This window comes from Hevea brasiliensis, chromosome 11 (genome assembly GCF_030052815.1).
Source record: "Hevea brasiliensis isolate MT/VB/25A 57/8 chromosome 11, ASM3005281v1, whole genome shotgun sequence".
In the NCBI taxonomy this organism is placed as follows: domain Eukaryota; kingdom Viridiplantae; phylum Streptophyta; class Magnoliopsida; order Malpighiales; family Euphorbiaceae; genus Hevea; species Hevea brasiliensis.
The window spans coordinates 86,785,843-86,813,519 of NC_079503.1; the positions used below are offsets into that span (position 1 = coordinate 86,785,843).

Genomic DNA, 27,677 nt, shown 5'->3' on the forward strand with positions numbered 1-27,677 from the left:
TACATAATATAATTAATTATGCTTAAAGTAACATAATGATTATTACATATAAAATTGCATGTAATCATGATTACTTGTTTTGATTTTTTTTTCTTTATTGTCAATACTACCACCACCGTTACCACTACACGCCCATCATTGCGACCACCACCACCGCCACAACCACCACTACCACTACAACCATTTTGTTTCCACCACCACTATTTTGTTACTACCATGGCTATCACCGCTACCACCATTATTGCCACTTAGCTACTATGACTTCTACTACCACTTAGTCACTACCATCACTACTATCCCATCTTGCCACCACCACCATCTAACTATCGTTGTCGCCATCACCATCACCACTACCACTCAACTACCAATCATTTCAACCATTAACACTAATTATTAACACTATAAATAAATTAAATATTAATTAAAAATTATCATTATACTATATTACTTATATTTTTATTTTGCAACCCAACACAGGAATGTAATGACAATTATATTACATTAAAACTTTGATTGCATTATATAATTAATTATATTATCTTGCACTATGCTCTATCAAACATAACCATGCGGTTGTCTTAATCCGTGGAACTATCAGCAAAAGTGTAGTTAGTTTCTTTCCATTAATTAAGCCAAATTGCAAGAAAATTTGCTAAATTTGTGCTACGTGTATCAATTTTAATCATATGCTTTGATTTTGTTAATTATCAATTTTAAACTTCCAATTTGCTATATTTTCCAATAATTCTTGGGAACATCCTCATTTCTATCACTATTCAAGAAGTATTTCCAGCAAGATACAAATTATGAATCATGTGAAAACGCTTCCCATTATATCGCTGATTGTCTTTATGCATCAATTTTGCACTTCACTAGACACCATAACCATTAACCAACCCATTGTAGATGGAGACGTTATAGTTTCTACAGGGCAGACCTTTGCACTTGGTTTTTTCAGTCCAGGTAAATCGAGCTACCGTTATCTTGGAATTTGGTACAACAAAATTTCCGAAAAAACAGTTGTTTGGGTCGCAAATCGGGATTCTCCCATTAATGATACATCTGGTGTCCTCTCAATCACCAGTCACGGAAACCTTGCCCTTCACAGCAGAAACCAAACGACTCCCCTATGGTTCACAAACGCTTCGGCTTTGCCAACAAACAATTGTGTAGCTCAACTCTTAGATTCGGGAAATCTTGTATTGTTTCGCAGCGGAAGTGCCATATGGCAGAGCTTTGAACACCCGACAAATAATTTGCTTCCCAACTCAAAACTCGGGCTAGACAGAAGAAAAGGTCTGAACTGGTTCCTAACATCCTGGAAATCTTCAGATGATCCTGGTACTGGCAATTTCTCGTGTAGGTTCAACCCTGAAGGTTATCCGCAATTGTTCTTATACGAGGGTCATGTTCCAAAGTGGAGGGCTGGTTATTGGAATGGCGTTAGATGGTCTGGAGTACCTGCGATGCAGAGAGTTTTATTTATCTTCAACTACACCATTGTGAACAATGAGAACGAGATTTCCGTGTCGTGGAACGATGTATATGGCTCAGTCTTGACAAGATTAGTGGTGAATGAGTCCGGCCTTTTCCAACGGTTGAAATGGCATGAGGACGAAGGTCAATGGAAAGAGTTCTTTTATGCGCCCAAGGAACAGTGTGACAGCTATGGATTATGTGGAGCCTATGGTAACTGTGTTCGGTACAATGGTGAATTCGACTGCACTTGTCTTCCCGGGTACCAGCCCAAATCACCTCAAGAATGGCATCGGAAAGGTGGGTCAGGCGGGTGCGTTAGGAAGAATCAGACGCCACTCTGCAGAAACGGTGAAGGGTTCGTAGAGGTGACAAATGTGAAGGCTCCGGATACTTCAGTTGCCCGTGTATTGGCAAATTTGGATATGAAAGCTTGTAAAAATGAGTGCTTGAGGAATTGTTCATGCACTGCATATGCAAGTCTAGGTACGACAGAAGGAAGCGGATGTTTGACATGGTATGGTGATTTGCTAGATACAAGAGTATTTACAGAAGGTGGACAAAGTATATATGTGCGTGTGGATGCACTTGAGTTAGGTATCTTCAAGCGAACTGTCATTAGAAATTCGGGTTCTTTTTTTCTATTTATTTTGTTGATGATGTGCTTAAATCTATTCTTCTGCTAACTCTAGATGAATGGTTGACTATCATATTAATAGTTGCAGTGTTTCTTTTTCTGGTCTTCCCTTTTCAGCTCAATATGCAAATAAGCGCAAGGACTTTCTAGCAAGGAAAGGGATATTGGTAATTATGATACTGTCCGTAGCTACAGCAGTTTCCTCTCTTGTTCTTTTCTCATACTGCTTGGTGAGGAGGCAGAGGAGATTATGTAAGCAAATAATTAAATTCCTTTCAGATAGTTTCCTATTTCCTTGTTATTTTTCACTTTAATAATCGTTAAACTACAATTTATCAATTCAAAATGCTTGATGACAAAAAGTTTAGAAACTATTTCCTAGATTTGGTTGTCAAGAAACTGAAAGAATGGATATAAAAGATTATTATATCCAATTCTAATTAGTTTAAAACTGAGACCTAGTTGACACATGTTCAGCTTCTTCTTATTTTTTTTTTTCTCCTTTATAAGCAATTCATTTTATTAATAAAAAAATAGCCAAGGAAAAACTTAGCATTAGGACATCGACTAACCCAAAATGAACAACAATGCTAGTAAATCTCATCTCTAATTATCCGTTTTCGTTCTACTTACAGCACAAAATGGGCAACATGAAATGTTTATCTGTAGTTCTAGTACTCTCCCAGATGATCATCCAAGGGAAAAGGAGCTTGACAGATCTGGAAGTGATCCACATTTACCTTTCTTCGATATAGACACAATAGTTGAAGCAACTGACAATTTTTCCAACAAACTTGGAGAAGGTGGTTTTGGCTCAGTGTATAAGGTAGTATCCCATGAAAAGTAAAATTGTCAACTCCTTCATAAAATTTAATGTGAATATTTGGCAAGTCACAATTTTAGTACTATAGTGTGATATATGCGTCTGTGAAATAAGTCTAGAAATGTACTTTCAGGGTCAACTATCAAATGGACAAGAAATAGCAGTGAAAAGATTATCTAAACAGTCAGGACAGGGGATAAAAGAATTCATGAATGAAGTACAGTTGATATCAAAACTCCAGCACAGAAACCTTGTCAGGCTTTTTGGTTGTTGCATTCATAAAGAAGATAAGATGCTAATCTATGAATATTTACCAAACAAAAGCTTGGACTACTTCATCTTTGGTATGGCTCTCCTTCTATTTGCTTTCACCCATTTTTAATTTGCACTTCTTACCATAATTCCTGTAATCTAAGGATCTCCAAAACTCAAATTAACTATAGAAAAGTCAAGGAAGCAACTATTGGACTGGAAAAAGCGTTTTGAAATTATTTTTGGGGTAGCTCGAGCAGTTTTATATCTACATCAAGATTCAAGATTAAAAATCATCCATAGGGATTTGAAAGCAAGCAATATTCTATTAGATGCTTCAATGGAGCCAAAAATTTCAGACTTTGGGTTGGCTAAATTGTTCAAGGAACATCAAATTGAAGCCATTACAAAGCAAGTGGTTGGAACATAGTAAGTTACTTAACTCCAACACCATCTCCCTGCTTGGAAACATTAAAAGGTCACAAACCACCAATAAATTATTTCTTTTTATCTACTTGTAGTGGCTATATGTCTCCGGAATATGCAATGGATGGTCTATATTCAGAAAATCTGATGTCTTCACTATGGTGTCTTAATACTAGAGATCATAAGTGGCAAGAAAAACACCGAGTATGACAAAGAAAGCCCTTCTCTGAATTTGATAGGGAACGTAAGTTGATAGACATATCTTTCTTAAGATTAATTTCCTATTAGATTCACTACTAAAGTAGTAAATGATTTCCTCAACTATGTTTCAGGTTTGGAAGCTATGGAGGGAAGGAAAAGGCTTGGACATAGTTGATTATTCATTGTTGGAACATTCATACCCTTGTGAAGAAATTTTGAGATGCATTCTGATTGGACTTCTATGCATTCAGAACACCCGGTGATCGGCCAACCATGCTTGAAGTTGTGTTCATGTTAGGCAATGAAACAAGTCTTCCTTCTCCTAAAAAACCAGCATTTGTTTTCCGAACTCAAAGTGGGCAAGAATCTTTAATAACTAGAGGAGAAGTGTGTTCTATAAATGATTGCACAATTACTATGATTGAAGGTCGATGAAATTCTAGTAGGATTTTTTACGGAGGAAGGGTCACGTATGTAAATTCTTTGGATCAAACATGTTGTCAATCTTGCAATGGACGAGGCCTTAAGGTCGAACCACATAAATCTTATCTCCATTTTTCTTCTCTTTTGTATATTGTGTGTTTATGCGATTGTATAAGAGGTACAGATATACAAGTGGATAGATATAAAACAGCCTTATCACATTTTAACTGTGATTGTAATTACATTGAATTCTGCGTAATTTTTAAGTTTGTGCCAATATATTTTTAGACCTAACCAAGTCTGTTTGGAATTTTCAGAAATCCTCCATCAAAGGAGGGTTTTGAATTTGCATTCCAGTTGTCTCCTTTCTTTTGAGTTCAATGTCGCTCTTAAAATAGATGAAAGAGACAAATTCAGGTGAGGTAGAGGTTTCATTATGAATGCAAATGGAAGAGAAATGCTGGTAGTAAGAGGGTTACCGGTTGAGGACGGAATTTGACCAGGGAGCGCAACTCATGAGAGAGATCAGAGAAGAGACTGGCTGGCTCTGACTCTTGAGTCCAGGACAAGCCATTTTCCACTCGGACTTCTCCAGAGTCCTGAGGACAGGAAAACTTTGACCAGGGATTTCTCCAGCGGTGGACTGGATGCAACTTGACATGTTTAAAAAGAATTCAGACAAGATAATTGATAATGGGCTTCTCACTAGCTCTTGTAACGAAGAATTCTTTGAGCTTTATGTGACTGAGACTATTAATTTTCAAAATCCAGGTGGATCCAGGCTCAATGTATAAGGCTTAGGATCCACCAGTAAGTAAGCAAACTGCAGCTTACTGTTTGCACTATTACAATATTATTTTTTAAAGACACATATCTTGAGATAAATAAAATATTTATGGCTAATAACTTTTATTTAAGGCAAAATTTTATTAATTTTTAAATATTATATTATTTATTTCTAATGACTCGTTTTTTTTGACAAAACTAATTAGTTTCTAAATATTATATTGATTTATTTTTGATAATTAATTTTTAAGGTAAAAACTTATTAATCTCTAAATGTATAATTATTTATTTATAATAATTAATTTTTTGAGGCAAAACTTATTAATCTTTAAATGTTATATTATTTGTTTTTAATAATTAATTTTTTGAGACAAAACTTATTAATCTTTAAATGTTATATTATTTGCTTCTAATTCATTAAGATTAAGTTCATTTATATAAGAAGTTTTAAGGTTTTTTTTTTTTTTTTTTTTTAATTTGTCACTAAAAAATTCCTTTTTTCCATATCAAAAAAATTTTAATAACTAATTAAACTCTCTCTCTCTCTCTCTCTCTCTTTATATATATATATATATATATATATATATATATATATATATATATATATAAGGTGTGTTAAGTATACATGGATTATATTTAGTTAAATAAAAATGTGATTTTAAAAATTAAACGTATAAATACTGACACATATATACTTACATTGTATTATGTTTGTATGTATTAAAGTAAAAAAAAATTATATATATATATTTTTAATCATCAAAATTAAAGCTTTTAATTAACATATTGTTATTAATCATTGAGCTAACACGTGTTATTAATTTATTGAGAAAAAAATTCAAAATTTTGATAAAAATACTTTTACCATTATGCTACAAATATTTTGATCATTTGAATTTATTAATTATACATATTAATATATTTATTTTTAATTATTATTTTTTATTAAATTTGTTCTTAAAATATATAAGTAATAAAATAAATAAAATAAAATTTAATTTATTTTGAAGTGTACGTCAAGGCCCAATCAAATCCCAATAAGACCGCTTCGAGTTGAAGGCTATAATGGCAGCTACACTTGAGTTTTATAGCATATAATGATTATTACGTTACTTAAAATATAATTGATTACGTTATGTAATTATCATTCTATTATATCAATTTTTTTTGCGTTATCAAAAACCATAATCAAATATGTAATATAATTTTAATTACATTACAATTTTGATTATGTGGTGTCAAACATAACTTACATTTAGTATGATCGGTTTTCAATTCTCTGTTTATTTAAAAAAATAATAAAAAAGCAGAAGTATTGTTGTTTTCATTTTAAAAGCTTTTCTCATAATCATTTTCAAAACAAAAGCCATAATTGAGAAATCAAAATTCTTGATTTTATCTTCAATATTTCTATTTACATCCATTAAAATTCATTTAATATATTTTTTTAATATGAATAATTATAATTTTAATAATAAATTATATGAAAAAGTGAAAACTGTGCTAAATGAGTGCAAATTACATTTAATGAATTATAAATTGTAATTCTCTATGCTAATAGAATGCTTTAATTCCAATGTTTTACACCCATTAGGAAAACCTTTTTTTTTTTTAATTTATGCTTCTCGAGAGTTGCTTGTGTTTGTCTTACATTTCGTGTTCCCCTCCTTCTCATCCTTTCTTTCTTTAAATTTTCCTACTCCTCCTCATCATATACTCTTATACTTTCCTGCTCTAATGACTGCTCATCACTCTCAGGCAATGTGTTTTTGCTAGATTTGCCAAAACTTTGATATCTTATGTCTATGATTTTCCCAAATATTACGATGAAATCTGTGTGAAAGTCAAAGAGTTGCACAAAATTAATTAATTAAATTGATTTTGATTTCCATGAGTTTATGCAATTGATTTTTGAAGTTGATTAACCCAAATCTTTTTAATATTTATGAAATATTAAGTATATATTAAAAAAATAACATATATATATATATATAATGGAAGTAATTTAATAGAGAACATGTTATTCCATATAAGCACATTACATGGAATGGCAACTCAATCAAAAGAATGACAATTAAGTTAAAAAAAATAGTTATTATTTTTAAAAGAAAAAATTGCTTTTAACAGGTAATATATAACTACACTTTGTGGGACCCATAATCACTCATTTGGCATTTAATCACTAATATGCCATTCCACATGTGCAAACCTACATCAAGTCACCGGGTTAGGATATAATTTCTCATAATAGACACACACACACCAAACGAGTCCAATTAATTTTGACTTTAAAACTTATGAGGTTTTCAAATAGAAGCTGGTTTATGAGGTTTTCAAACTTAAAATAGGTAGATGGAGACGTTAATGGTGGAGGAAGACCACACCATTGATGCATAATAAATGTGAAAACAAAGCACTTTTGTTTTCTATGGAGAGAAGAATTCAAAGTCAATAAAATTAAGTGTGAGGCTTATTTTTCAAAGTTTGAATGATTCAACTTGTTACTCCATGTGGCACATCTACCATTAATTTTTTTTGTTCCAAGTAACATCAACCGTTGTTGTTATCAACCATTTAGATGATTTAATCCTCGCATGGACCAAATATAAGTTTTAGTCTAGCTTCAAGATTTTCCACGCATCATGTCATGGTGGGGCAAAGTGTTGGGAAACTTTTGGGTTAATTTTACTCATGGCCATTCAATATGTGTGGTTATATCCGTGAAATCCCTTAACTTTAATTTGTATTATAAAAGTTCTTAAACTTTTATTTGATTATTAATAAAATCCATGTAACTTGTTATTATTGATTTGTGGACTAACTTATAGTTAAATTTCACTCACTATCCCCTAACTTAGATAAGCATACCATAAAAATTTCTAAATTTTAATTTAATATATAAATAATTTTAATAAAAAATGTGTTAAATAAGAATTTAAATTTGAATATATTATTTTGCTAATGTAAGAAAGAAAGATAAAAGCTATATAATATCAACCTACGCAAAAACAAAATCATCCATATTTAATTAGAGTGTGAATATCATTAAAATAAAGTAAAATAGTAAATTATCAATTTTCTTCCATTAAAATAAAATCAAAGAAATTAAGATAAATTAGATGTGAATTATTTAGACATCAACCTAAAATTGAATTAAAAAGTAATACAAGTAAATATAATATTATTAATTTTTATTTAAAATAATAATAATTATTATTATATAACTTTTAATACAAAAAATAAATAATTGATCAATTATAATTATTTATAAAAATATTATACCATTTCTAAAAGTATGATTTTTATTTCAAAATAAGTCAAAAATAAATCATTTTTTAAAATTTTAAATCAACTATAAAAGTTTGAAAGAAAATTTATATAATCATAATTTATGATTTACTATAAATAGTTTTATAAAATTTTTTACCAAATAAATTAAAGTATAAATTTTTATGATGTAAAATAAAGTTGAGGAATAACTATGATACACTTATTTAAATTGAGAGACGGTAAGTGAAATTTAGTCATTAGTTAACCTGCATATTGATATAGTAAGTTACAGGGATTTTAATACACTAAAATTGAAATTAAGTTATCTTTATTATACAAATTAATTGCTTTCTCTCTATGTTTTTTTTGTTTCTTCACTTTTCATCTAAGGAGATCGGCCCCTGTGTGATTGTTGTCCAGCGATTCCCTTTGCCCCATCTCGGCAGGGGGAACATCCTCCCCTGACTAGGACGTGGGTTGTGTCCTCTAATCCTCCGGATGGGGTTTGTTTATAAGTAAGGCTCTGAGTGGAGTTTTTGGCAATAGACCATTATTGATTAGTGAGGACATCTTGTTGGTCTACTATGTTGAGTTTTGTTTCTTTAGTTGGATTTCTCGCGTGTAGGAGATTCTTCCATATGTGTCAGGTTTTGGCTCTAAGAGAGGAATATATTTTTAAATAATGGCATCTCAAGGGCCCTTTAGTCGGCTTCGGTTTTATGGTTGACCCTCAAGGCTTTTATTGCCATTTTGAGCTCTTCCTCATCACCCACCATGAGCTATTGACCTTGCTTGCAATGCTAATATGGGTTGTATGGTCTTTTTCTCTTTGGTACTTCATGTCTTTCCTTTTGGGTTTCTTGATTTTGCCGTTTGTGGGTTTACCAATTTGGCAATGGCTTTGCTAGGACTTCCTCAAGCATCCTCGTTGATTCCTTATCCTCGATTTGGAAGAGTTTCACCCCTATGATCCACTTGATCTTTGTTTCTTCCCTAGACGATGTTGAAACATTTATTTTATGGTTCATCCTTGATGCTGTCACACGAATCTCCATGAGTATGGATCTACAAAATAAGAAAACACTGGGCAGGTTAGTTGACCACTGTTCCAATACCTAAATCAGCACTGAGTATTTGGAGAATGAGAGCAAAGTTGATAGAAAAAGGGTTAGCCTGTGTGTGTGTGTGTGTGTATATTAGATTCCTGCTAGGTTTGGGAGTGTTGAGTCACAATAGAGAATTAATGCCTACATATCTTAGACTTACCCTATTAATAGAGCTCTTATAAGGACGAGAGTCTTTTCACATTAGGATTCTAACTCTGTATACGAGTATCCCAGAATCCCATATTTGGGAGAGGGAGATTTTTGCCCATGTATCCTTGAATGAGCAATATCTGTGGCGATCACCCTGCAGGTATGAGGAGCAATGTTTCTTTTAGTTAGGCAGGCAGATACCCTGTAGGCGAGTGGAATTAGGGCGAGCAACATCAAGCCTGTTTTCATTTGGGTTACTCGAATAGATTAGGGTTTAGTTATCTAATGGGGCTTGGGCTCTTATCTATTAAGTCTCTTTGTTGCTTTGTATATTGGACTACTTTTGATGGGCTTATTACTATATAACCCCTTCTTTTTATTAATTAAACTCTATGTTCTAATGAAAAAAAAAAAGAAGTTTATTATACAAATTAAAGCTGGGCACTATTGATGCAATCACTAAATTGAGGGATGAGTGGTGAAAATAACCCAGACATGAGAGTAAGCATCGGTTATGCGGTCTTCCACCTCTCTTGCCATTTGTGTTGGTAAATCCTATCCACTGCAATTGTACTATCTTGTTTCTATAGTGTAATCAAAGTTATAATGTAATCATGATCACATTGCATATTTGATTACGTTGTTTAGTAATATAAAAAAATTGACATAATGGAATGACAATTACATAATATAATTAATTACACTTAAAGTAATATAATGATCGTTACATATAAAAATTGATGTAATCACAGTTACTTATTTTGATTTTTTTTATTTATTATCAATACTATCACCACTATACTACCACCACTATTACTTGTTACCACTATCGCTATCACCACTTCCACCATTATCACTACTTAGTTAATATCACCTCTATCATCATCTTGGCACTACCACCACTGATGCATGCATTTTATATCATCATTTAGGTATAGTTTTTGCATATAATTTACCCTTGTTCATAGCTATTACCATAGATATTAGCATATATTTAGTCAATTTTACAATTTTACACTTCTTAGTTTAATTTTTAAAATTTATTTGTTTTTTAGGTTAAATTTGGAGAAATTTAGTGTATTTTGATCAGAGCAGCCATTTGGAAGAAATTAGAGTTGAATTGCAAAATTTTGAAGTTGAGTTAAAGGGGCCGAAAGTTACACAACCTGCGACACAGCTTGTGTCACAAGTTGTGTCGATTGTCAGATATGCAGTTTTTCTCAGGCAGCAGGTTTCACAACCTGCGACACAACCCGCGACACAACCGATTCAGCTTGTGTCGTTTTACTGAAAATGGCTGACGTGGCATTTTCGTTCCTCTGATTTAATACATCACTTTCTCTAGAATCTTTTGCCTTTTTACCCATTCTAGGGCAGAGCTTTGAACCATATAAAAGCTCCTTTATCTCTTTCTTTCCATAAGAAGAAAAAGGGAGAGATTTTTGGCAAGAAAAAAAGAGAGGAAGAGGAGCACGTGAATCATTTTGCAGCAGCAACAGAGGACATTTCTGCAACTCTCCAGCAGCTGATCCTTCATCATTTTATTGGGTTTTCTATTCCTTAGCTTAGATTTTCATTATTTCTTCATTTATATACTTGGGTTTATCTTGAAACCATGATTTTTGAGTAGATATTTGAGATTCTAGAGATGGATTTGTAAATATTGTTTTATATTATGGTTTTTGAACTGATTTAGTCATTTAAATGAGATTTGCTATATTTTGATTTATTGCTTGTGAGCTTATTGCCTTACTTGATGAATGGGCCCTCATTAAGTTAAGTTTTAATCCTAGACAGATGGACTGAAAAGTGAATGTTTGGGATAGATAATCTTGCAATAAACTTAGTTTTCTTGGTGTTAGAGATAAGCTAAGAGGATTAAGGGGACTTTCCAAAATCAATTAGAGCTTTAATTGGGTTTTTGTTAGGTTTGAAATACCGTGAAAACAGGGTTTGATTTAATGAATACCAACTTTGAAATGCTTGAAAAAGGTTTCAAAGAACTAAGAATTGATTTCCCTCAAAATTGCAATTCTCATGTGTTTGGCTAAATTAGGAATAAACCACATGCAAACAATATTGAAAACCCTATCTCTAGAATCACTTTAATTTTTATTGAATTTAGATTTAATTCCTCCCAATTTCATAATTAGCAATTTCAATTTAAATTTTGGTAATCTAGTTTAATTAATTTAGTTAATTGTTTGATTTAGTTTAAATTCCTCAAATACCAATTTTAATTTTAAATTTCATTTTTAATATCTTTAAATTTTACCATTCTAATTAGCTTATCCTTTTATTTCCAATTTAAGCACAATTCCCTGTGGGAACGATATTATTTTTAAAACTATACTACTGTGACCCGTGCACTTGCGGAAGCTACTTCACAGCTAGCACACATCAAGTTTTTGGTGCCGTTGCCGAGGAATTGTTTGTTTTTAAGTTGGATTATTTTCACTGCTATTCCTTGTGATTTTCAGGTACTTTTCTTATTTATGAGACAATCGAAAAGCACAAGTGATACTGAATTGTTGTTCAATCCTGAAATTGAAAAATTTTGTCGAGCCAACAAAAAGGAATACAAGAGAAGAAAGGAAGCAGAAAAAGAAGAACAACAAAGGTTTGACCAAGAGGAGACAATTGAAAATATGGAGAATCAAAATAGAGCTATTGGTGGAGACAATGGAGGAAATGAGCAAAATAGGCAGAATGAAGTTATTAATCAAAATGATCCTCAGAGAAGGTCCATGTTAGATTATGCTTTTCCTAGATGTGCAGATGTGAGAGGTAACAGACCTATTATTAAAGCTAATCAATTTGAGTTAAAGACTGGTCTCATTCAAATTGTTCAGAATTCACAAGAATTCACAATTTGGAGGTAGTCCACTTGAAAATCCTCATTCTCATTTGAAGAAATTTTTGATGATATGTGGCACACAAAGGCAGCCTAGAGTTTTAGATGAAGTGATTCGGCTCACCTTATTTCCATTCTCTCTTCGGGATTCAGCATTAGAGTGGTATGACTCACTTCCACAAGCTACTATAGCTACTTGGGAGCAGCTATCTCAAGCTTTTCTATCTCAGTTTTTCCCACCTGGGAAGACCACTCATTTGAGGAATTTGATGGTAGCTTTTAAGCCAAGAGATGATGAAATTTAGTATGAATCTTGGATTAGATTTAAGGAGCTTGAAAGACAATGTCCTCATCATGAAATACCCAAATGGATGATTGTTCAGAATTTCTACACCAGAGTTACTCCAGCCATAAGAAACACAATTGATTCACAAGCAGGAGGAGATTTCATGAGAATGACAAGTGAAAAATGCTATGATCTATTAGAGAAGATTGCTCATAATACCCATTTGTGGGGAAATCCTAGAGAACTTGAGCCAAAGAAGGCTGGGATTTATGAACTTGACTCAGTTAGCTACATGAATGCAAGATTTGATCAGTTGACTGAGCTTCTTAGTGATTTTTGCACAAAGGCAACAACCTCAACTCCTACAACTATGCAACAAGTTGCCTACACAGATGGAACTCAAAGTTATGGAGTTGATTACTCTTCTTATGGTGATGATTATTTGCAAGAACAAGCTGCTTATGCAGGAGGTTATCAACAGAAACCTATGGGAAATTCCTACTCTAATGTGAACAACTCAACATGGAGGCCACAAGCAACTTTTGCTCAACAAGGTCAAAGCTCAAATTATGCTCATAACCAGCAGTATATGCAGCAGAATAGACCTCAGTTTCAGCCTCAATTTCAGCCCACAAGGCAGCCACAACCTGGATATCAAGCAAGAGCACAACAATCCCTTCCACCTCATGAACCGAAGCCAACCTTGGAAAGCATGATGGAGAAATTTTTTGCTGAACAAAGCAAGATGAATAGCAAATTGGAGGAAGAAATGCAACACATGAGACAAACCATGGATCAATTACAAGTCCACAATCATATGTTGGAGACTCAATTGGCTCAACAAGCAAGCTCATCGGGAAGCAAATCCTATGGGAAACTACCTAGCCAACCACAAAACCCTCATGAACAATGTAAGGTTGTGACCTTGAGAAGTGGTAAGAAAGTTGGTCAAGAGAGTGAAAACAAGAGAGAAGAAAAAGAGAGCACAAAAGAAGAAAATTCAGTTGAGAGCAAGAAAAATGAAAAAGAAGAAGAAAGCAAAAGTGAGCAAGATGAGGGAGAAAAACCATACATCCCACCTGAACCTTACAAGCCCACCCTTCCCTACCCTCAAAGATTCATCAAGCATAAGCTAGACAAACAATTTGGCAAATTCCTTGAAGTGCTAAAGAAGTTGTATATCAATGTGCCATTCACTGAGGCACTATCCCAAATGCCAAGTTATGCCAAGTTTTTGAAGGAGATTCTTACCAACAAGAGAAGGCTAGAAGATTATGATACCATCAACTTGGGAGAGCAATGTAGTGCTATAATTCAAAAGAAGTTACCTCCCAAACTCAAAGATCCAGGTGTGTTTTCCATTCCTTGTCATATAGGTGATAATTGTGTGGCAAATGCCTTATGTGACCTTAGAGCTAGTGTTAGCCTAATGCCACTTTCAATATATGAGAAGTTGAATATGGGAGAGTTGAAGCCCACAAACATGTATCTTTCATTGGCTGACTGTTCAATTAAGTATCCGAAAGGCATTCTAGAAAATGTGCCTATCAAGGTTGGGAAATTCTACATTCCGGTGGACTTTGTCATTTTAGATATGGAAGAAGACACAAAAATTCCTATCTTATTGGGAAGACCCTTTTTGGCAACAGCTGGTGCATTAATTGATGTAAAGGGTGAGAAATTGACACTTAGAGTGGGAGATGATCAAATGATATTCAACATCAATCCAGCCATGAAAAGGAAATATGAAGAAGTTGAGTCTTGTTTGCGGGTAGACATTATTGATGAGATTGTTCAAGAGCATTTCAGAAAAAGCTATCCATAAGACCCTATTGAAAATTGCTTAGTCCATGGTGGGAGCATTGATGATGACAATCATAACATAGCTACTTTTGCACAACACTTGGAGAGCTCTCCACCACATTCTGAAGTCACAATTTTTCAGCTTGAAGAAGTGCAAACTTTGGAGATTAAACCACCATCATTAAAGGTAGAGGATGCCCCAAAGGTAGATCTTAAACCTCTTCCTTTCAACCTCAGGTATGCTTTTCTTGGACCCAATGGAACATATCCTGTTATAATTAATGCATCTTTGACTGATATTGAGAATAAAAAATTATTGAGAGTTTTGAAAGAATATAGGAGAGTTTTGGGTTATACAATTGATGATATAAAGGGAATTAGTCCAACAGTCTGTATGCATAGAATTTTTCTAGAGCCAAATAGTAAACCTCCTATTGAACACCAAAGAAGATTAAATCCTACAATGAAGGATGTTGTGAAAAAGGAAATCCTGAAATTACTAGCTGCTGGAATTATTTACCCCATTTCTAACAGTGAGTGGGTTAGTCCTGTGCATGTTGTACCAAAAAAAAGGTGGGGTGACAGTTGTTAAAAATGAGAATAATGAATTGATACCCACTAAAACTGTTATAGGCTGGAGAATGTGCATAGACTATAGGAAGTTGAACAATGCAACAAGAAAAGACCATTTTCCCCTTCCTTTTATGGATCAAATGTTAGAGAGATTAGCCAAGCATTCTTTCTTTTGTTACTTAGATGGATATTTTAGTTTCTTTCAAATTCCAATCCATCCTGATGACCAAGAAAAAACTACCTTTACCTGTCCCTATGGCACCTTTGCATATCGAAGGATGCCATTCGGATTGTGTAATGCATCTGCTACCTTTCAAAGGTGCATGATGGCCATTTTTTCTGATTTTATTAAAGAAATTATGGAGGTCTTCATGGATGACTTTTCAGTATATGGCACTAATTTTGATTCATGCTTGACTAATTTGTCTAAAATCTTGCAGAGATGTGCTGATAATGATCTGGTGTTGAATTGGGAGAAATGCCACTTTATGGTCCAAGAGGGGATCGTTTCAGGGCATTTTGTGACACCCCTTACCCGTGTACAGTATACCCGAGTAAGTAAGGCCACACGGTGTGCTGGCACACTCTAATATACCTTACTTAATCTGTATCATGCTTTTGAAACTAATTTATGAAATATGATTTATTTAAGCCATTTATCGAAATTATTATTTATTTGAGGTTCCGAAAATTTTAAAGAAAATCCCAGAGTCTGGCTAAAAATGGAAAAGCAGTTCTTGAACTGTTAAAAACACTTCCAATAAACAAATTCATTCATTCTCAACTCCAATATCAAGATCCCAATAATTTTTCAATTTCAGGTCTCAACAACCTTTTCATTTCTCAAACATCCCTTTCTCAGGGTTCTCATATATAAACAACCATTAAGTACTCAAATTAATACCATACATGACCATAAATCTTTATTATTTACATAAAGCTCAAAATACATCACATAAATCCCAAATACATATGAGAAAATAAAATTCAATTACAAAATGACAAAATGACATCTAGTGTCCTACCAATGCACTGCAGGTGGCGAGGTGACACGGACAGCGAAGCGTCGGATGGACTCACCCAGTCTGTGGTCTACTGGGCTCACGATCGGGATCTCCAGTACCTACGCGTGGCAAAAGCAACGCGCTAAGCAATAATGCTTAGTGGTGCAATAATATAATAAAAGAAAATAACAAGAAAATAAATGTGTATAGAATGTGTATGCTTTCTTTGTTGGTGTTGGTATATTCATTATTTCATTAACTTTGTTCACTTTTATTCATTTGGTTGCCCCAAGTAACCTACACTAGACGACTGGACTGGATAACGGGTAAACCGCCTTTGGGTCTCTAATACCTCGGGCCGTCACACTATCGGTCGCATATGCATCACCCGGTGTGCAACAGAACAGCTACCAAGCTGTAAATAATCTCAGGCACAAGGCCAAGTCTCAATGCAAAGTCAGAATGGCTAAAAGCCATGAAATCACAGAATGGAATTTTTTCCATGTGCAGTACTGCTAACTGAACCCTATTGGCATGCCAAACTATCCAAACCAATCATGTTAGGTATACTAGGGCATTTGAAACTTTTAAATTCTTCAATCTTTAAATTTCAAGTTTCGGTGTTACTATTCATCTCTATGGTCAACTAAAATGTTGACTTTTGGATAGAAAATATGTACATTGACTTTGGCACTCCCAATATACCACATTTGGCATTCAAAACTTGTTGGCATTAAGTGTTAATACCATTTCTAAGCATTAAACCAAAGGAGCAGATTTTTCAGTTTTTGTGAGTCAACTTCACTGTTCCATTGGATACTGTTGCTGTGGGAATTTGAAGAAATGTAAAACATGAAAGTTGTTCCTTATTTTGTCTAGTTGAATTTCTTTTTTTGAATCACTCCATTTGGAGTTTTGTAGCTCTAGATATGGTCCAAAAACCTAAGCTGGCCGGATTTGCATTCTGCAGAAAATACCATATCTACAGTAGCATGAACAGTGACTGCCATAGCCATTTGGGTTAGGTTCTGGCCATAATTTGGGGTAGGTTCCTTCATGAAAGTTGTTTGTCTATGTCTTAACTTGTTGCTGTAAAAATTGCAGGTCAATTGACCAAATCTACAGTGAGTTATGGCCAAATGAACAGTTAGTGTTCATTTGGTCAAATCTGCAGAATCAGTGCAGGGTGTCCGGATTGGGGCCAAGTTTTGGCCCTCTTGCTTTGGTCTTTTGGGCATGGTTTCTTCAGCAAAAATGTGCCATTATAAGCCTAGTTTCATGTCCAATTGGCCAAACACCAATTGGACTAACACAGCCCAAGTTATGGCAGTGCAAATGGACTGAATTTTCAGTCCCTATGCTGCTGTCCTAGGGCAGCCTGCAACCTCACTTTGCAACCTCATTTTTCAGTCCATTTGTTAGTCAAATTACCTAAAATGGTCACTAATTGACCATTAAAATGCTCTCTAATAATTTCCTAAGCCAAGTCACATTTTCACCTTTCCAAACCCTAATTCAAATTCATGGTTTATGCCATGTATCTTAGTAGCTACCAATGCATTGCTCATATGTTTATCACTTCAACATGGTTTCTATTTCACTCTAAGCTCATCAAAACACTTCCCCCTATTCCATAGCTAGGGCAGCCGAAATTCAAGATGTTATACACATAAGTTTTTGTTAATTTACATCACAATTCTTACTAGTTTCAAGTCCCAAACCATGAAAATAAAGAGTTTAATGGATATAGGTGCACTAACCTCAAGTGGCAGAATTTTTCCAAGCCCCAAACTTCAATTTCTTTCCTCTTGTTGGCTGCCAAGAGCTTGTTTAAGATGTGGGGTAAAGCTTTAATGAAGAGAAGTTAGGGTTTTGTGGTGTAAACAAGGGAAAAATCAAGCTTTTGATTGAAGATTAATGGAGGGAGAAAGGATAGGGATTTCGGCTGGAATGGGAAAGGGGGTGGCTGCTGGTTTTTCTTTGATGAATTTAGTCTTCAATTTGTCTCTTTATTAGTTAGTCAAATAAGGGCTTAATTGTGATTGGTTGGAAATTTTAAATGACATCACATTGATGTCATTATTTGCATTATTTTGCATTTTCTTTTCTTTTCTTTCACTACTCATTTTCAATTTCATTTTTAGTAATGTTTCTTCATATTTTATGTCATATTAATTATTTACTCAACTGGACAAGTCAGCCAAAAATCACCTCGGAAGGCGAAATGACCAAAATGCCCTCCGTTTGGCTTAACGGGTCAAAATTGTCTGTACCGATTGAAAAATTTTTCTAGGTATTTTCTTGGCATTCTAATGCCATGGGAACCTCAATAACCCTTCTCTGGAGTCCCAAAAATTATTTTATAATTTTTCCCCCGGGTCTAGGGCTCCTCGTTGAAACAACTTCCCTCCGGTTACCCATCGCTTGGGCACCGGCTCGTTTGACTTGGTTGTATTTTATTTCTAAAATTTTTACTAAGTGTTTCTTATTAATATTTGAGTTAATTATGGTCCCTCTCTTAAATTTAATTATTTTTTCGGACGTTCTAGCTGTCCGGACCGACACCGGTCACCGGAACAGTAGGATGTACGGAGTGGTTACCGGGAGGGTGTTACACATTTGATCTCAAACAAGGGAATAGAAGTGGATAGAGCCAAAATAGAAATTATTGAAAAAATGCCCCCTCCAACCACTATCAAAGGAGTGCGGAGTTTTCTTGGACATGCCGGGTTTTACCGGCGATTTATTCAGGATTTTTCTAAACTTGCTAAACCCTTAACAAATCTCTTGAATCATGATGTTAAATTTGATTTTAATCAAGATTGTGTGGTTGCTTTTTGCAGGTTAAAGACGGCATTAACAATAGCTCCTATCATGCAACCCCCGGATTGGACTTTGCCATTCGAAATCATGTGTGATGCAAGCGAATTTGCTGTTGGAGCTGTCCTTGGCCAGCGAAAAGATAGAAAACCTTATGCCATTTACTATGCAAGCCGAACCCTTGATAAAGCTCAAGTTAATTATGCTACAACTGAAAAGGAGTTCCTTGCGATAGTATTTGCAGTCAATAAATTCCGTTCTTATTTGGTCAACTCAAAGGTAATAGTTTTCACTGATCATGCAGCAATAAGGTATTTAATGAGCAAGAAAGAAGCTAAATCTAGGTTGATTAGATGGATTTTGTTACTTCAAGAATTTGATTTAGAAATAAGAGATAAAAAAGGTGTTGAGAATGTGGTGGCTGATCACCTTTCTAGGATAAAAACTGAAAATAAAGATGATGATATTGTGCCAATTGATGAGTTTTTTTATGAATGAGCAGTTTTATGTGTTGAAATCTGCACTTCCATGGTTTGCTGATATTGTGAATTATTTGTCTTGTGGTGTCTTGCCACCTGATTTATCTTGGCAGCAAAAGAAAAGATTCTTGCATGATGTTAAATTTTATTCTTGGGAAGAGCCTCTTTTGTTTAGGAGATGTAATGATGGAATAATTAGGAGATGTATACCAGAGGAAGAAATAAATGATGTTATTTACCATTGTCATTCCTCTGAATATGGTGGTCATTGTAGTGTCTCAAAAACTATTGAAAAAGTCTTGACATCAGGTTTCTATTGGCCTTATATGTTTAAACATGTGAGAGATTTTGTAAGCAAGTGTGATAGGTGCCAAAGGGTAGGCAATATTTCCAAGAGAGATGAGATGCCCCAACAGTCCATATTAGAAGTTGAATTGTTTGATGTGTGGGGAATTGATTTCATAGGACCATTTCCATCCTCTTATGGGAATAAATATATCTTGGTAGGGGTGGACTATGTATCTAAATGGGTAGAAGCTATTGCTACACCTACCAATGATGCAAAAGTTGTGGTGAAATTTCTGAAAAAATTTGTTTTGACCAGATTTGGTGCCCCACGTGCCATAATCAGTGATGGTGGTAGCCATTTTTGCAATCACCAATTTGAAAAATTGATGAGAAAGTATGGGGTAAAGCATAGGATTGCCACACCATATCACCCTCAAATAAATGGCCAAGTAGAAATCACAAATAGAGAACTTAAGCAAATCTTGGAGAAAACTGTCAGCAAGTCTAGAAAAGATTGGTCCCTTAAATTAGATGACACTCTTTGGGCATATAGAACAGCCTTTAAAACCCCCATAGGAACTACACCTTATAGGTTAGTTTTTGGGAAATCATGCCATTTGCCCGTAGAGTTAGAACATAAAGCTTATTAGGCCATAAGAGCAATCAATTTCGATTTACAAGCTGCTGGATACAAAAGACTTTTGCAACTTGATGAGTTAGAAGAATTAAGACTTGATGCTTATGAAAATGCTAGGATCTATAAAGAAAGAACTAAAAAATGGCATGATAAGCACATTAAGAAAAAGGACTTTAAAGAAGGAGATTTGGTTCTCTTATTCAATTCAAGGGTGAAATTTTTTCCAGAAAAATTAAAATCAATGTGGTCAGATCCATTTAAAGTTGTGAAAGTTTTCCCTCATGGTTCTATGGAAATTTTTGGTGAAAAATCTGGTAATTTCAAGGTAAATGGGCAAAGGTTGAGGCATTATTTAGTTGGTGAGCCAATTGAGAAGATAGCAACCTGCTATCTCTCTCATTCTCCATAAAATTTTGATTGAGTAAGGTCAAGCTAAAGACTTAAACTTAGCATTTTTGGGCATAACCCACAATTTTTCATTGATTCTTTATTTCTTTCATATATTTGTTTTAAGTTTTTCTATACTCTTTATTCAGAGTTTGACATTGTTTTAATTTTCTTATGCATATGGGATACAATTCATTGCAAGCAAATGAGCATTAAAAAAATTTTGTTTTAGTTTTAGTTTTAAATTTTAGCTTTAAATTTTAGTTTTAAAATTGTTCACTTATACTTTTTATCTTTCTATTGTTGATTATTTACTAGTGGATTTTGCAGGACTCATTGCCCTTTTTGTTAATTTTAAGAGGAAATTTTTTCCAAACTTTGACATCTTGATTTAAAAAGAAAATTATTTGAATATGGATGTGTGAATTGGTGCTTTGAAATTTTTTTTTTTATGAGTATTTGATGAACATAACAGGTTGAGCAATTAGAATTCATGTTATGAAGGTCTAATCACTTGAAATCTAATTTGTTTCAATTTTTCAGGTACTGTGTAATTTTATCAAATTTGGGCAGAAGATTTTACAACCTTCGGCACAATAGATTTTGGTTGTGTCGTAGCTTGTGTTCATTGGGCGCAATTTGGGCAGAATATTTCATAACTTGCGGCACAATCGGTTTTGGTTGTATCGTAGCTTATGTTCACTGGGCACAATTTGGGCAGAAGATTTTATAACTTCCGGCACAACCTCCATCCTTGTGTTCTAACTTGTGTCGTTTATTTTCTTTTGCAGGTTGACAACCCAATTCACCAGAATGGGCCCGCAACCAACCCCATGCCCAAAAAGCCCACTAAGCCATTTAAAAAAAAAAAAAATTTCATGTCTTTATTTTAGTTGCTTAATTAATTAGTGTTTTTAGTAGCTTGTTTAGTTAATATTTTGCTTGTGTTGCTTTTCTTTTACTTGAAACATTGCTTATTCAGTAATTTTTTTTTAGTTACTCATAAGCACATTTTCTTTTGAATCTTTAGTGCTTTGCTCACTTGCTTTTAATTTGCTACTTCGGAATTTCACTTCATGGTTATATTTTTGAGCTTAACCTCCCTATTTCAACTTTTTGAGTTTAATTGCTTTAATGGATTCCATTCCACTGTTTCTTTTGCAATGAGTGCAGCAGCTGTCCAAATTTTATTTAATTAAATTGGCTGCACCTTCAATGAGGTAATAATTCTTATCTCAGCTTGTGTCATTTTCAGCACAAGTTGTGCTGCCACTTATGAAATAGGGTATCCCTTATCCACTTTAGGCTTACATATCCATTCTTTATGTACATATTTGCCACCTATTTTCTGTACAGTATTTGAGTGAACCCATTGAATTTATAGCCAAATTATCCCATTCCTTGCAATCTTTTAACATTGAGGACAATGTCCATTCTGAGTATAGGGGAGAGGGTAAATTTTTTTGCAAAAATTATTTTTCCTTTTCACTTGCATATAGTGACATACTCATTAATTCATACTTGTACATATTCACATATATACACTGCATATAGCTTTATACGCTTAGTTATACATTACTTAGTTACATATAGGTTGATTATACATTTATACATTTATGCATTTCATTTATTCATTTAAAATTTTTGATTTTTAAACCAGTCTTTGAATTCCAGAAGTTGCTTATTCAAGCAATCTAACTTGCCTTTAGATGGTTAGTGGAATGAAAGTTTCCAGTTGGGTACAAAGTCTTAAGCATTATTCTTTCTCTTACTTAATAGCTAAAAATTAATATATTCATCTAGGTATGCAGATTCTGATTAGTTATTTTGAGTTTTTGAATGTCTGAATAAACCTTTAAGGAAGAAAATGGTCATTGTCGTCTCACCATTCCTAGAACAAGCATCCTAGATCTTTCAAAGCGAAATTTTTAACTTACATTTGATAAGAATATGATTTAGGCATTCCTTCATATTTTTAAACCTCACATTTAGCCTTAACCTACCTTAATTTCATTTCAACCATTGCAAACCCCATTGAACCTTAATTCCCTAATTTCTTTGGAACCCAAATCATTTACCTAGCCATAAAACCTAAACACTACCACCTATTTATGAGAATAATATTTTAGCAATTAAGTGCACATAAAAAAATGGAAATAATAAAAAAAAAACTTGAAAGATTGAAACATCTTGAAAAGTGCTAGAGTAATTGTGAAAAGTTAAAAAAAAAAGTCACAAAAATATTCCAAAGGTAATTTTGGGGGTGACATGAAATAGGGACAAGTACAAAATCAAAAGAGTATAAAAAGTAGTTCCTTTATATAATCATTGTGATAGCACTTGAGATTCATCTTGAATTTCTTTCCTCTTGTTTTAAAAAAAATAAAAAATAAAAAATAAAAAAAATAAGAAGAAAATTGGATGCACTTTGAGTTTCATGATTAATATTATTCTCATATTTTGTTTTCCTTATTCCCTTTCATTGTTAACTACAATTTTACCTTATTTGACCCCATTACAACCCTTAAAAAGACCTAATGATTCTTTGAAAAATGTTTGTTACATTAGTGGAGTTAGATCTTTTATGCTTGCATATTGGTTTGGCAATATAATCTTCCATACATTACTCACCATCTATTTGAGACACATTGGCTATCTATTTCATTTAGGTTTGTTTTGGCACAATTGACTCTTGTAGCTGGTTGGTATTTGTTGCTTGGGTTGATTGGTTAATTCTTAGCTATTCTGTAATTGTTGAGAGTGATTGCTTCATTCTTTGTGCTTCGCTGATGGGAATTTGGAATGTTGGTGGCTAGAGGTAAGTTGGTGGTTTGAATTAGTGATTTTTGTGTTTTCAAAGACTGATTCTATTCCCTTCCAAATGAGTTTTAATGAAATTTTGCTTGGGGACAAGCAAGAGTTTGAGTGTGGGGGAATTTGATGCATGCATTTTATATCATCATTTAGGTATAATTTTTGCACATAATTTACCCTTGTACATAGCTATTACCATAGATATTAGCATATATTTAGTCAATTTTACAATTTTACACTTCTTAGTTTAATTTTTGAAATTTATTTGTTTTGTAGGTTAAATTTGGAGAAATTTAGTGTATTTTGATCAGAGCAGCCATTTGGAAGAAATTAGAGTTGAATTGCAAAATTTTGAAGTTGAGTTAAAGGGGCCGAAAGTTATACAACCTGCGACACAGCTTGCGTCACAGGTTGTGTCGATTGTCAGATATGCAGTTTTTCTCAGGCAGCAGGTTTCACAACCTACGACACAACCCGCGACACAACCGATTCAGCTTGTGTCATTTTACTGAAAATGGTTGACGTGGCATTTTCATTTCTTTGATTTAATACATCACTTTCTCTAGAATCTTTTGCCTTTTTACCCATTCTAGGGCAGAGCTTTGAATCATATAAAAGCTCCTTTATCTCTTTCTTTCCATAAGGAGAAAGAGGGAGAGATTTTTGGCAAGAAAGAAGGAGAGGAAGAGAAGCACGTGAATCATTTTGCAATAGCAGTAGAGGACATTTCTGCAACTCTCCAGCAGCTGATCCTTCATCATTTTATTGGGTTTTTCTATTCCTTAGCTTAGATTTTCATTATTTCTTCATTTCTATACTTGGGTTTGTCTTGAAACCATGATTTGTGAGTAGATATTTGAGATTCTAGAGATGGGTTTGTAAATATTGTTTTATATTGTGGTTTTTGAACTGATTTAGTCATTTAAATGAGATTTGCTGTATTTTGATTTATTGCTTGTGAGCTTGTTGCCTTGCTTGATGAATGGGCCCTCATTAAGTTAAGTTTTAATCCTAGACAGATGGACTGAAAAGTGAATGTTTGGGATAGATAATCTTGCAATAAACTTAGTTTTCTTGGTGTTAGAGATAAGCTAAGAGGATTAAGGGGACTTTCCAAAATCAATTAGAGCTTTAATTGGGTTTTTGTTAGGTTTGAAATACTGTGAAAATAGAGTTTAATTTAATGAATACCAACTTTGAAATGCTTGAAAAAGGTTTCAAAGAACTAAGAATTGATTTCCCTCAAAATTACAATTCTCATGTGTTTGGCTAAATTAGGAATAAACCACATGCAAATAATATTAAAAACTCTATCTCTAGAATCACTTTAATTTTTATTGAATTTAGATTTAATTCCTCCCAATTTCATAATTAGCAATTTCAACTTAAATTTGGTAATCTAGTTTAATTAATTTAGTTGATTGTTTGATTTAGTTTAAATTCCTCAAATACCAATTTTAATTTTAAATTTCATTTTTAATATCTTTAAATTTTACCATTCCAATTAGCTTATCCTTTTATTTTCAATTTAAGCACAATTCCCTGTGGGAACGATATTATTTTTAAAATTATACTACTGTGACCCGTGCACTTGCGGAAGCTACTTCACAGCTAGCACACATCAACCACTGCTATTTCACCTTGCCACCACCACCATTTAACTATTGTTGTCACCATCACCACCATCACTTGGCCACCACTATTACTTGATTACCAATCATTACAACCATTATCACTTATTATTAATGTAATAAATAAATTAAATGTTAAAATAAAAATTATCATTATATTACATTACTTATATTTTTATTTTGCAACTAAATATGGGAATGTAAAGATAATTACATTATATTATAATATTGATTGTATTAAATAATTGATTACATTATGTTACATTGTGCTGTACCAAAATGACCATGCAATTGTCCGAATCAGTGGAACTATCAGCAATAGTCTAGCTTGTTTCTTCCGTTTAACTAGGCCAAATTACAAGAAAATTTGCTAAATTTGTGCTGTGCATCAATTTTAATCAGATGTTTTGATTTTGTCAATCATCAAATTTAAACTTTTAATTGCTATATATTCCAATAATTCTTGAGAACATCCTCATTTCTATCACTATTCAAGAAGTATTTCCCGCAGGATACAAATTATGAATCGTGCGAAAACTCTTCCCAGTATATTGCTGATTGTCTTTATACATCAATTTTGCACTTCACTAGACACCATAACCATTAACCAATCCATTGTAGATGGCAACATTATAGTTTCTACTGGGGAAACCTTTGCACTTGGTTTTTTCAATCCAGGTAAATCAAGCTACCGTTATCTTGGAATTTGGTACAACAAAATTTTAGAAAAATCTATTGTTTGGGTCGCAAATCGGGATTCTCCTATCAATGATACATCTAGTGTCCTCTCAATCAACAGTCATGGAAACCATGTCCTTAACAATAGAAACCAAACGACTCCCCTATGGTTCACAAACGTTTCAGCTTTGCCAACAAACAATTGTGTAGCTCAACTCTTAGATTTGGGAAATCTTGTATTTTTTCATAGTGGAAGTGCCATATGGCAGAGCTTTGAACACTTGACAAATACCATGCTTCCCAACTTAAAACTCGGGCTAGCCAGAAGAACAGGTCTGAACTGGTTCCTAACATCTTGGAAATCTTCAAATGATCCAGGTACTAGCTGTCGACACCATATTTTAGCCGATCACCGAAGTCAATGAACTTTGAAAATCGACCCCCAACTGACATTCTTCGGTTACAAGTAACTCGATCAGGAAATAAACCGATCCCGCATCTAATCGAATGCTTTCCGATCTCTCAACAAAGGAGATCACACCAATATCAGGTCTCCATGCCATCCAATCTCATTTTCGATCTCTCGTCAAAGGAGATCAAACCAATATCAGGTCTCCGTGCCATCCAGTCTTATTTCCGATCTCTCCTTTATAAATATTGTGGAAAATCGTTTAATAAAGTTAAGGTTTCAGTCCGACTTAATGGTGTTTCCGATCTTAAGTGTTCAAATCAAGTTTCCAATTTTAATGATCTAAAGTTCTATCCGGTGTTTGGTCTCGGCTTAGGCCGATCTCATGGTTACAATGTTCTTCCGACCTCTTATACTTAGATTAATAATCGCTTTTAAGTTTGATGTCCTAATACGTTCAAACAATCAAGCACTCATACAATTTGGATACTTTCCGATCTCATCAAGAAATTGAACAAAAGGGATTTCATTTCATATCAAAATAAAGGTTACAAGTCATTCGGCTGGAGGGTCACCCCCAGCCTGTTCTCCAGGTACATTGACATTTCGCTCAGTCTCTCTCTCTCTCTCGGTTTCCTCCTCGCTCTCCTCTTCGTCTTGAGGAGCCAGATCCACCATCCACGAGAAGTCTTCCCCAGGATAACGCCTCTTGAGCTCAGCCAGAAGATCGCTGTGGGCATTCACATAAGCACCAGCTTCCCTCGTCACAGCCTCTTCTTCTTTCGCTTTGATTTCTTCGGTAAGGCGAGCAACATCGGCAGTTCGGAGCGCCCGAGCTTCTCCAAGTTCACGAGCCTGTTCGGCCAACTTATCCTCATAGGATTTCATCCGACCTTCGATTTCAGCAATATAGTCATGGGCGGATGAAAGTTGGGCTTGGGCAGAAGCTGCGTCCTGGACCGCTTTTAGAATTTCTTGCCTCAGAAGATGAGCCTTTTCCCTGATTATATGCTGATTCACCAGGCTCTCTACGCTCAAACTCATCGTCTGAGCCAGGAGATCGTCAATGCTACCCGGGGTCAACCTGTTCCGATCTTCCTGGAGGCAGATGGAAGCTCCCAGAACTTTGGCCAAGCCCGGATTCTCCCGAACTGATCGGTTCTTCTCTAAGGAATGAATGAGGACCTGGGCACCTCGAGACAGGGTCCTCACAGTAGGTTGAGAAGGCCCACCTTCCGCACTAGAAGGAATAGGTGGAGGTGGTGGTTCCTCTTGTCGAGGGGGAGAAGGAGCTATCTCTACTTCTGGGACCGGTTGTCCCGAAGGTCGGGACGAGTCTCCCGGCGCTTCTCCTGAATCTCGCCTTGGCGTCTGTGATGCCGCGGCGATCTTCATTTCTCGTACCTTCCTGGAGACCTCCCTCTTTCGCTTCCGGCTCTCTTTTGAAGCATCGCCGCCCGCCAT

The 27,677-nt window shown here is 34.4% G+C and overlaps 2 protein-coding genes and 1 non-coding gene across 5 annotated transcripts; 1 reads left to right on the forward strand and 2 right to left on the reverse strand.

Annotated features, from left to right (window-relative positions):
- Positions 1 to 732: 732 nt before the first annotated feature.
- On the forward strand, positions 733 to 4,051 carry LOC131169210 (G-type lectin S-receptor-like serine/threonine-protein kinase RKS1). 3 transcript variants are annotated; one of them, XM_058130285.1, is made up of 6 exons: positions 734 to 2,073; positions 2,231 to 2,365; positions 2,749 to 2,939; positions 3,070 to 3,280; positions 3,380 to 3,617; positions 3,947 to 4,035. In XM_058130285.1, coding segments are annotated over exons 1-6 (2,043 nt in total). In that variant the 5' UTR covers positions 734 to 806; the 3' UTR covers positions 3,948 to 4,035. The 3 variants fall into 3 exon arrangements, 2 of the variants coding, with proteins under 2 accessions (XP_057986269.1, XP_057986268.1); XM_058130286.1 differs by lacking the exon at positions 3,380 to 3,617 and having other exon boundaries at positions 733 to 2,073; positions 3,947 to 4,051; XR_009141437.1 differs by lacking the exon at positions 3,947 to 4,035 and adding an exon at positions 3,710 to 3,751 and having other exon boundaries at positions 3,070 to 3,617.
- Positions 4,052 to 4,551: 500 nt separating this feature from the next.
- On the reverse strand, positions 4,552 to 27,677 carry LOC131170342 (uncharacterized). Its single transcript, XM_058129395.1, has 4 exons — positions 27,399 to 27,677; positions 26,982 to 27,167; positions 4,718 to 4,891; positions 4,552 to 4,626 (listed from the first exon to the last, which is right to left on the reverse strand). The coding sequence occupies exons 1-4, from the start codon at positions 27,675 to 27,677 to the stop codon at positions 4,552 to 4,554; spliced, it is 714 nt and encodes a 237-aa protein (XP_057985378.1).
- Positions 12,659 to 12,765, reverse strand: LOC131170988 (small nucleolar RNA R71). The gene has a single exon (XR_009141748.1). It is a non-coding gene; the product is annotated as a small nucleolar RNA R71 (small nucleolar RNA).